Below are 12133 nucleotides of genomic sequence, written 5' to 3' on the forward strand. Positions count from 1 at the left end.
AGGTTGACCCAGCCCACAGGCTAACCCCAAGGTTCTTAGCTTCCTCTGCTGGGCTGACTTTCAGCTTTTCTCCATTCCACCAAGCATCTCCTTTCATTCTCACAAGTGTCCTGCTTTGAGATTAGTTGTTCTGTCTCCTCATTATAAGTGCTGAATGGAGAAGCTCTGTCCTTCCCCACCCATGGGGTCAGGAACTGCAGGTATCCCTCCACCTCTCCTCTGCAGCTGGCTCAGCACTTCAGGCAGCAGAAAAAGCCTGGTCTCCTGACAACACAGATGAACCTGGAGGACATTATGCTAAGTAAAACAAGCCAGGCACAGGAAGGCAAAAACTGCATGATCTCACTTATGTGTAGAATCTTAAAAAGCCAAAGCATGGAAGTAGAGTGTAGACGAGTGGTTACCAGGGGCTGGGGTAGGTGAGTAGGTGGGACAGGGAAGGGGGAGATGTCAGCCCAAGGTTTCTAAGTTTCAGTTAGGTAAGAGAAATAAGTGCTGGTGATGTATTGCCCAGCACAATAACTATAGTTAATAATAATGTATTGTATATTTCAAAATTGCTAAGAGTAAATTTAAAATGTTCTTACCACAAAAATAATAAGTGAGGTAATAGATATGGTAATTAACTTGATTCAATCATCTCACAACGTACACAGACATCAAAACTTCATATTGTACCACATAAATATATGCAATTATTATTTGTAAATTAACATTACATATATGTACACTCTTGTCTTGAGGCTTGTGCCACTGATATTGTACTTGCAGTGAGAAATACTGAACATTTTGCAATTAGTTCAACTGCCCCTGGGGAGGCGAAAGTTGTTTATGAGTGTTGCCCTAAGAAATGAGAAACCAGGAAAGAATCCCAAAGGAAGAAACAACACACACACACACACACACACACACTATTGTGGAGGCAGCAGCAACATAGGGTTTAAAACTCTAAAATCTCAGTAAAGTAAGTGGTGAAAAAATGGGGGTTCTTGAGGGCTTATTTATTTATAATTTTTGTGGAGAATGGGGTGAGGAGGTGAGAAGAGATAGAGGAAGATTAATGGAAGTGAATAGAAAAATGAATAAGGCATAATCTCTACCCTTTGTGGGTGAAATAGACCAGCCAGTTCCTGCCTTCTACAAAATTCTGCCACACTTCATACCCCACGGCAGCATCTAACTGTTCCTGAGTGTTCTATGAGTGTTAAGTCTTGCCCCACCCTCCAAAGGGACCTCATGCTTCCCAGAGCTAAGCCAGCCCTACTTCTCTGTAATCTTCTTGGCTTTGAGTATCTGAGCTGTGCTCAAGAGGATGCCCAGCAGTTGCTTATTAATCAATGAACTTTCTTTCAAAATAATCATATTCCACAGAATGTACCCACAACTTCTTCAATATCAACAGAACCTTGGAGGAATACAGGAGGGTTTCAGAGAGCAAGCAGATTTGGTTTTTCTTTCTTCTTTTTTTTCCTTCTTTCTGCCTTTGTCTTTCTTTCTTTTTCTTTCTTTCTTTCTTTTTTTTTTGTCAGATGCCCTTTTGATAAAAATGAATTCCAGTTACTGTACTTGCAAATTCTTAGTAAAGCTGAAAGCAGGCTTACTAACATTCCTCCCCTAAATTGCAAGCAATTCAGTTTTTAATCGGTTCCTGCAAAGCACTCTAAGTTAGCAATTTTCTTCAAAATTGGATTTTTCTCCTTTGTAAACAACTTTGTGATGATGATGATAATTGTCATAATTATCTGCATAATTATGTATCATAATTATCTGAATTTTTCTGGTCCACTTCCTTCTAACACCTCTGGGTTGCTATAAAAAATTAGCATAATTCACAATTCATTCAGCAATCTAGCTTACAAAGCTGGAGAGAGCTTTAGACATAATGTTTTGATATTGTGGGTGTTAAAAATATGACTTGTTTCTTTGAAATCATTGCATACCTCTTAATTAGAAGGAAGTTTTGCCAAAAATTAACAGCCTACCAAATGGATAGCTCCTGGTAAAACTGCTGTGTAGAAAAAAGCCTGTGTTGAAGTGTTCTCATTTTTAGTTGCACTAATCTCAGCTGGTACTGCTTGTCCCACAACAATTTACTGAATCACACCTGTTTCATTTGAAATTCAAAGTTCCCTTAAGGTTGTGTGACGTCAAAGTCAAGCAGGATTCAAATATAATTATTGGTAAAATTAATTACTAAACAGTTCATTTTCCTATGCTTTCGGAGATTTTTAAAAGTCCACAAGGAAAAGGGGACAATTTTAAATACATTTCTTAACATAATTACAAGTTAAAATTTATCGTTTCTAAAACAGTTTATATACATTATTTCATTGGATTTTTTCAGCGATTCAATAATGGAAAGATAGACTGTTTCCAATGTTACAGATACAGCACTAAAGGATTAGAGAGGTTAAGTGATTTTTCCTAAAATCATACAGCTTAGTCAAGAGGCACAGCCAGTGTGCTCTTTGTGCTATATGAACCTCTCCTTCTAATAATATACCATTTTAAGTGTCATTTTCACAGGTAATTTTAATGGGATTCATAAGACTTGTAGATTATGTCTGTATTGCTCATTTAACAGTAAGAATAGCCCTTTTTTTTTTTCTACAGCCTCTATGTCTGGTTTCTTACTTTCTGGTGTTTGGTACTTATTGTGACCAATTACTTATGACCATTACTGTCACTACTGTTATCACTTATATTGACATCAGTATCATCAGCATAGCAGGAGCAGCATCTCAAGACTATAATAAGTGATTATTATTATATTATGCTAGATGTGGGCATTATGCTAAGTTCAAGGTTTACAAAAAGTTTTAGAATCTAGTTAAGTATTCAGACTAACAACTAACAAGATACAAATTACAAAACAACAACAAAAACAACAACGAAGTTTATATATGAAGAGCCAAATGAGTGGGAAAGACAATAACTGCTACAAGAATAGGAAGAGCACATGATCACAGATGGCTGGTACTTCAGGAAAGAGCAAATTAACTGTTCAGGAATCAAGGTAGAAACTAATGCTGAAGACCTAAAGAAGGTCAAGGATTTGAGATTCTTTGATGGCAAGTGGAGATCATCACACTAACCCATTCTTCTCTTAGGTCAATAATGAAAAATCATTTTAGTATCCTTATATGCATCATATCCCATTAAAAAACCCTAATACTTATTTTCTGTCATCTGGTCCATTTTACTCATTTAAATTTAATGTAGTTGCAGATATATTTGGGCTATAAATCTACCATCTTCTCTGTACTTGTTGCTTGTAGAGTATTTTTTCTGCCGTCTTTTCTTTTCTTCTTTTGGATTAAATATTTTAAATTTAACTTACCTCTTATGTTAGCTTGGAAATAGCACACACTAAATCACTTAGTGGCTACCCTAGAAATAACACCATGAATCATTGACTAAATAAATGACTTTGATGAGTTACTAATTCATGGTGTAATTCCTAGGGTAACTGCTATGAGAATAGTAACAGAATACATGATGGCCAAACTAACAGAGAGAAAACAAGCAGAAAAGATGAAAATGAAAGGATGAAAAAGATATGACATGTCAACAATATCTAAAAGTATAATTTACAAAACAAAAGGACTATATATACAGAAGATTATTTCATAAGAAAAGGTTCAATTCACCAAAACGATTTAACAGTTTAAAATGTGTAGAAATTCCATTTGACCCAGCAATCCTGTTACTAGGTATATACCCAAAGGATTATAAATCATTCTGTTATAAAGACACATGCACATGTATGTTCTTTGCAGCACTGTTTACAATAGCAAAGACCTTGAACCAACCCAAATGCCCAACCATGATAGACTGGAAAAAGAAAATGTGGCACATATACACCATGGGATACTATTCAGACATAAAAAAAGGATGAGTTCATGTTCTTCCTGGGGACATGAATGAATCTGGAAACCATCATTCTCAGCAAACTGACACAAGAACAGAAAATCAAACACCACATGTTCTCACTCATAGGCAGGTGTTGAACAATGAGAACACATGGACACAGGGAGGGGAGCATCACACACTGGTGTCTGTTTGCCGGTGGGGAATGCTGAGGGAGGAGCAGCAGGGGGTGGAGAGGTTGGGGAGGGATAACATGGGGAGAAATGCCAGATATAGGTGACGGGGGGATGGAGGCAGCAAATAACCTTGGCATGAATGTACCTATGCAACAATCCTGCATGATCTCCACATGTACCCCAGAACCTAAAGTACAATTAAAAAAATGTGTATAGTCCCAATTTCATTGCCCCAAATATACAGAAAGCAAACTGACCAAACTATAGATGACCTTACTATAACTCAATAATTAAAGGAGAAAACAAATAAAATGAGAAAAATAAGATATAAATGATATATACAAAATATGTATTTAAAAATACATAATAAAGTAATAAATATATCAAAATATTTATATATAAACAATGAGGTATCATATGTATACTAAACAATTAAATGAATGTATTTCAATTACACACATAACATTTATAAAACTGATAAGGCAACTGCAAAAACTTTTATGAGAATATGTTCCATGAATAAAATGTAATCTAACCAGAAAACAACACATTGCTTTGAAACTTAAAAATATATATCTAAAATGTTTTGAATTTGATGATAAAAGTAACACATCAGAAACTTTGGGATGAAGCTAAAGCAAGTAACAAAGGAAACTTCAGAGTAGCAAATGATTATAGTAGAAAAAAAGACTGGACACGAATAAACTATGGTGTATCTGAAATCCCTAGGGAAAGAATGGCAAGGTATACTCAAAGAAAATAGCAGGAGGAAAAAATGATATTACAAAAAGAAAAAAAATAACACACAGTAAAAGGAATCAATGAAGTTAAAAGTCAGTTATTGGAAAGCCTGATATAATTGATAAACATCTGGCTAAGCTGATAGAAAAAAAAAGAGGACAAGCACAAATAATAAACATCAGTACTGACAAAGTGAACATCACATAGTCATTGCAATATTAACACAAACAGCCTATTTTAAATAACTTCATGTAAACATTTAGAAGTAAAAAACTTCTTAGCAAAATAACACCAAAATCAACTCAAGCTTTTTCTAAGAAGAAAGAAAACCAGAAAGCACTGCATAATATATTAAAGATAATGAATTCTTGAGGGAGGGAGGACAACACAAACTCCTCCCACAAACTTCCTATAAAACTTTAGGTCTAGATGGTCTCTCAGTGAGTGCTACCAATCATTTTAAGAAGAAATAATCCTAACTTCCACAAAATTTTCCAAAGTATAGAGAGGAAACATATCCAGACTTGATTAATGAAGCTAGTGTTATCTGGATGCTACAAGCCAACAAAGATAGCATGAGAAAGGAAAATTACACTCTCTCGCTTTCACTCTCTCACTTAAAGATTAACATTCTAAACAAAGAATTAACAAAACAAATCCAGCAATATGTAAGAAAGATGATGCCTCATTAAAATGTTGGACTTATTCCAGGAATGTGATATAAGTTTAACATTAGAAATTGGTCAATGCGATTTTTCACATTAATAGAAAATGAAGAAAAAATTATATAATAGAGGCAGGAAAAGCGTTTGAAAATACAATTTCATGAAAAATCCTCTCAGAGTAAACAGGATATGAAAAGGAATGCTCATAATCTGATAAATACTGCCTTAAAAATTAGCAGCCAACATTTTTGTGAATCTTGACAAGCTGATTTGAAAATTAATAGGCAAAAAGTCATGAAAATCCAAAATGTTCTTGGCAGACGACAAGGTGGGAAGATTTGCTCATTCAGGTAACAAATAAATGGTATGATATTGGTGTGGTGTTGGTATAAGGCTAGGCAAATAGAGCAATGCAACACACCTGTACAGACTTGGCCATCTAATGCATGACAAAGATGATAGTGCAGGGAAATGGGGAAAGGGTTTAGCACTACCTATGAAAGCCAAGGTATTATGTATAGTATTGTCTACTAACTTGAAATATAGCACACATTACTAGATGTATACTCAACAGTTATCTACACACATGGGTACCAGTAGACATGTACAAGCATGTTCATAGCAGCAGTATCCATACCAACACCAAACTGGAAACCCAAAAGTATATCAAAACCAGGTTGGTTAAATAAATTGTGATACATTCATATAATGCAACACAATACAGCAACAAAAATGAACAATATAAGATTACTCTCACAAAGAAAGTTGAGCACAAAAAGACACAAAAAAGACAAGATATGAGTTCATTTATCTAAAGCTCAAAAGCAAGGAAAGCTACACGACAGTGTTTAGAGGGATAGACTTGGTAATGAAACTCTTAAGAACATCAAGCCAATAATTCCTAAAAAGGCAAGACGGTGGTCCCCTTTAGAGGATATCAAGTGGGTTAGGAATGGGAAGGAGCACAGTATTACTATGTAGGTGCAGCCCTTGTTCCGTTTCTCCCCAGGGAGTGGTGCCATGAGTATTTACTTTAGGTGGGTTCATTAAGCCATACAATTATAATTCGTGCATTTTCCTTATGTATGTCAAAATCCACACTAAAATGTTTTTCAAAAGAAGCTAAACAATGAGAGGAGCCATTATTACTTCTGAGAGGGGAAAAAGAAAGAAGTGGGGAGGACAAAAGAAAGAGACGGAGAAAGAAAGGAAACACTGAGGCTGCTTGAATGAGAAGGTCAGAAAAAAAGAAGCCTGAAAGCAGAGAGGCCAAGAAGGGACTTGGAGAGTGTGCCCAGTTGGAAATTTCGTTTGCTGTGAGATCTGGGATGCAAGGTTCTCTTCTACCTCTTTCACAAAATCTTTTGGAAAGTTGACACTGCTTTCTGTTTGAATGATATTTCATGGAAACTCAAAGAAGGCTTGGCATGGAAAAGAGAAAACATCTTGATGGACCCAGGACCTGGTAGATGAGGGAATAGCAATTGATTATCTGAGTTAAACTCTATGTGTATCTTCTGCATGGTATAACGCTTCTGCTTAAAGTTACGTGTATGCCTCCCCTTTACCTTTTGATTTAGATAGAAATGATATAAGCTTTGAAGTCATAGAGACCTAGGTTCAAATTTTATTTGGACATTTACCTGTTAGAAGAATTTGGGCAAGTTTCTTAGCCTTTCTGAACCTTAATTCTCCATCGTAAATTGGATAATAATACTTACCCCATAGGTGACTTAGAAAAAATGCCTAGCAGAGACGTTGCCAACTAGAGCCCTAGAGGCCAGAGGTGTGATTTGCTTGGCTCTGCAGAATATTTTTAAAATTTTTTACTTCATTTCTTACATACTAAAATTAGTAGTTTTACATAAAAATCCGAATGTCTGGCTTTTCTTAGAAAATTGGAAAATCTGGCCATGTCAGACCTCATTCTTAAATGGCAACTTCATTTGCACCTGCAAACAGGGGTGTGACTTCCGCTTGGCCCCAGACCCATCCCTCCTGATTGTCTTACACTTGACCCCCCTCATTAACATTTCCTGACTGGCTTTAGGCCCTGCACTTGGAACCTGAGCCCAGCACAGAAAATAATCTAAGTGTTGTTTCATGATCTCAAATACGCATTGACTGAATCACATTTCTCTTTTTATTTTTTTCAGAAAAAAAAAATGCTTTGAAGATTTAACTTTATACAGTGTTTGAGAATGTTGTGCAATTTTCAACTTACAGCATATTACCAACCTTGGTCCTTAGTGAGTGGGTATTACTAACAGGAAATATAACGAGCACTGCTTACCATGTGAGATACTGCTAAAGAAGCCTGCTGCCAGGTGTCCATGACCAGCCTCTCATTGGCCTCAAAGTTGGACTCTATGTTTTCTAGGGAGTTATCCATCTTGCCCTTCAGTACTGATTTTGTTTTTGGTTTGGGCGTAACTGTTTCCAGAGAAATGGACATTCGAGGAACTAGAGGAATTCTTTAGGAAACAAACAAGCAAAAGGGATATAAATATTTTTCTTAACAGAATTCTATTTTTGTGACCATGTTACTTTGTAAATGTTACTGTCTTGGTTTAGTCTTAATTTTCAAAGTTTTCCTGGAAGAATTATTTTAATGGAGAAAAGATTATAAAAGACAGCATTGAAATTTTTGTGGTCTAGAATGTCCTGTTAATAAGAAGAGACTAAAAATGAACAACAACAAAACATACTTTTCAGGCGCTTAATTCTCAATAATTATAAAACAGAGGATTAGACAATGGCCATTATAATGAAATGCAACTCTGGAATTTGTTCCAGAGCATACACTTCTGATGAAGGATAAATAAAAAATCAGTCAAGAAAAAGCAAACCAAACAAAAGTGGGCATCACTTCTCTAAGGTGAAAAGTATCATTTGGCATCCCGAAGGGCACAGCTGAAGGTAGGACATGTCTGTCCATAGCCATCCCACACTGAACACCCCTGATCTCTTCTGACATGTGCTACTGCACATGACTGATACTAATGTGAGGTCTGAAAGGGGCTACTGCACAGAAGCAGCTAAGTTTTGATGGTCGATGGGGTAGTTGACAGCACCACCGCCACAAAGATTTTCTCTTTGTTTTATAAAGTGGTGTGGGAACACAAAGTTAAGCTCTTCCTCCCTCTTCCCTTATTGCTGCTCCTGTGTAGAAATTTCTAAGCTGCCTCTGGGAATATCTTAACCCAGAAGGATCCCAGGATCTCAAAGGTTAACAGAAGCAGAGATAGATCTACAAGGTAGAAAGTTTTTGTAACTGGGACCCTGCTTTAGTAATAGAAAGTGCAAAGGGTTATCAGCTTGGGGAAGAAATGAGAAGAGAGCAGCTCCAAGGATGACTTTGTTGAAACTAGAGGAGAAGAGTCAGACTCAGTAATCTAGGAACAAGCATTTGGTTTTGTAGACTCAAGTTGTGGGAGAATAGAGCAGTGATTCAGAAAGATGATTGTAAACTCCACAAACAGCTTGCTTTGAAGCATCAGACAAGGTTTTGAACCATCAGACAAGGTTTCTTGAACTTGGCACTCTGATTCTTAAAGTGTTTGAAATAGCTGCCTCTGTGCAGTAGCCCCTTTCAGACCTTATATTAGTATTAGTCACGTGGTCCTGTCAGAGGTAGACCACAGTTTACCATACCTCAAAAGGCAGTGTATTGAAGATCTGCTACTCATCTATGCACAAATTAAATTACATTTTAAGATTAAATGAGGCTAAATCACTGTCACTCCAGTTTGACTGTGATTCCTGTGTTCAGTAGGTTAGGGTAAGGCTTGTGTGATTGTCTCTAGATGTTTAATACAGTACAACATGTATTTTTCAACTTCTTGCTTTGGAGGACAGCAAAGCAGTAGCATATCACTTAGAAAAAGAATTTGCGTTTAGAATTTATTTACTGGAAAAAACACTGGTCTAGGTAGCTCCCTCACTATTAGTAGGTATGAACTTGACGTGTCACTTGATTTTATGAGGTTCAGTTCTTCCTAGAATAATACAAACATAATTATTATGAGAAGTATTCATTATCAACTAATTATTGGTTATTACCATCATTGTGAATAATCTTACTATACTACTACTAATATTATTATTGCTATAGAGTTGTTGGGAGGAATAAAGTAGAAAAAATATATGAAAATGTTTAACACTGTTCTTGTTTCCCTTTATATATGACAGGTTGATTGGTTAGTTGGTGGATATATTGATTGACTGATAGTTCCAGTAGGTACCCAAAGCTGTGGTTTGAGGCTGAGACTGGTGCAGAGTTATTTGCAGGAAATAAGAACTGGCTGTTCTTTTGTTAGTTTCATTCTACTAACCAACATTAACAGCTTCCTCATTATGCCCAACTTGCGATTGTGTGCTAGGAACAGAATGTACTGCCATTCTAGACATTGAAATCTGCCCTCTTTTCATGGTTCTAGTGGTTCATATTGCCTTTGAAATTTTTTTTAATTGTTTTAATCTCAAAGTTCTTTTTCAGCAGCTTGCTGAACATTTTCCTTTTATATGTGCCAAAAAGAGGGGACACATTCTTACTCTTAGATATTCTCCTGTACACATGGGCCTGACAGGGATGTGATGAGGGTAGACGGAAAAAGCCAGGAAAGAACAGAAGTGGGCTTTGGATCACTGCATAAAATATTGTGTTCAGGCCATCTCAAATCCTTTTTGGAACAAGGGTGAGTAAAAGAAACAAAGCGGGAACATGCAATAGGTAATAATCAGCATTTATTGAGTTATTGGGACTCGGTCTCATCTTCTGATGTCATGATATGGTACGAAATGCTTTGTAGATTTTATTTTTTGGAATCTTCACAACAACTCTCCTTTACAGATAAGGAAACTGAGACTGAAGAGAGATGGAGTGAACCTGACAACAAATAAATTGTCTTATTTACATACAGTGATTAACAGAACCAAGATTCAAACCAGATCTGTCTTACTTCAAAATATATACATTATCTTCCACTTAGTTTGTGCAACTCCTGACACCTGCATTGACTGAGCAAACTTGTAAAAATATAGTACACTGCCTTTCACATAAGATGTACATCTCCTTGGAGATTTAAATTTAACTTGCAGTGCCTTTATATTATTTTTTTAATCTGACTTTCTTTTTCCCCTCCTCATATCTGATATAATGTTTTTTTGTTTCTTATCGCCTGCCTACTGATTATTAAAAAGGATTGTTTTAATTCTTCACTATATTTTATTGATTTATTTTCAATTAAAATTCATTTAATTTTTAAGGATTTTGATTTCTATTTTTTAATTGCCTTTATTTCGATTCTTACTTTTATCTCTCTTAATGTTTTATAGTTGGAAACCACGCCACAAAAATTGGAACCACTACTAACTACCATGTCTCGAAGACATTTTTCTGTCTGTTCAGAGCTTCTAGAGTTTGGGATCTTGCCTTTCCCTTGCCCCTACCCCACTGGATCTACAAAAACAGTGACTTATAAACTTTTATATTACACAGGATTTGCTTGGCTGAAAATAAAATTTGTCTTTTATCCTATCACCAAGTTTGTTTTTAGCAGAAATCTGACGTTAGACTATTAATAAGTCTTTCAGTCACTCTCATAAGGTCATTGTCACATAGTACTGAGACTTTACTGTTTCTCAATGTCTTCACCTATAAAAGTAGACTCAAAACATCTTCCATTTTCATTTATATAATACAATATGTACACACTCACACACCCACACACACACAGCCCTGCTTTGGTCCTTTCATAAAAGTGTTAGAGGTTCATAATTTCTTACCAGAAACCACTGGGGCCAAAAGTGCTTCAGAATTCAGAATTTGAGTATACCATATATTCCCTAATACCACCTGCAGAGTCTGTGGGATGACTCCATCATAAAATGCATTTTATCTTTGCAGCAAAATGAGTAAATATTCCCTATAAATTGAATAACATATGTTAGTAGTCTTTAGTCAATGACATACTAACTTTAAAAGAAAACCATGATCAGTTATTAGAGCTTTTTGTACCTTGGATTTGCAGATAAAGGAGTGTGATTTTTATTAGTGGTGATTAATTTTAAATCACAAAGCTTTATGTTCAAAACAATTCCGTGTGATATAATAGTCTGCCTTACCTAAGTTGGCTTTCGGAGTTGTCTTTACTATCCAGTTGAACCAAAGGGATTCTAGTAAATTTTTTATTATCCTCTACTGGGATTTTATTTTCCATTCCCCGGTAATAATCTTGAAGGAGTCTCTTCGTATCTTGAAAACGGTTCAGTTCTGCCTTTAATAGCAAATGTGAATGTTAATATCCAAGAAAGAACAAGCTGATCTGTACATATTTCTGATAGAAGCTTCTGAAAGCCCTATTTTGAAAACATTTAGATTGAAAATAATTTTCTCGAAATTAAGAAGGAGCATTGGTTGTAAGTATGTATCTAAGATTTTCATTAAAATTAAAAATAATTAGTGACTTTGTATTCTTTATATTTACTGAACATGATTCAACTTAACAGAATGACTTTTCTATGCCTCTTGACATTGTGACAAGCAGTTACAGGATGTATGATGTTTGAAGTAGTGCATATTATTCATTATTTTAACATTAGGGATTCCTGTGTATTGAATTAGGAATTCAGTCAGCCAATATAGTAGCAAACTACAGTAGCAAAGTTCTTTGTCAAAGG

General features: G+C 35.6%; 1 protein-coding gene across 5 annotated transcripts in view; it reads right to left on the minus strand.

Annotated features, from left to right (window-relative positions):
- Positions 1-12133, minus strand: part of SPEF2 (sperm flagellar 2) — a 200400-nt gene that overhangs the window by 38627 nt on the left and 149640 nt on the right. For all 5 annotated transcript variants that reach the window (XM_032278967.1, XM_032278968.1, XM_032278966.1 and 2 more), the window contains 2 exons: positions 11579-11730; positions 7746-7926 (listed from right to left, as the gene is read on the minus strand). In XM_032278967.1, the coding sequence (XP_032134858.1) occupies positions 7746-7926; positions 11579-11730 (333 nt within the window). The remainder of the gene's footprint in view (positions 1-7745; positions 7927-11578; positions 11731-12133) is intronic.

This window comes from Sapajus apella, unplaced genomic scaffold (genome assembly GCF_009761245.1).
Source record: "Sapajus apella isolate SASKATOON/1434 unplaced genomic scaffold, GSC_monkey_1.0 scaffold11, whole genome shotgun sequence".
NCBI classification, from domain to species: Eukaryota; Metazoa; Chordata; class Mammalia; order Primates; family Cebidae; genus Sapajus; species Sapajus apella.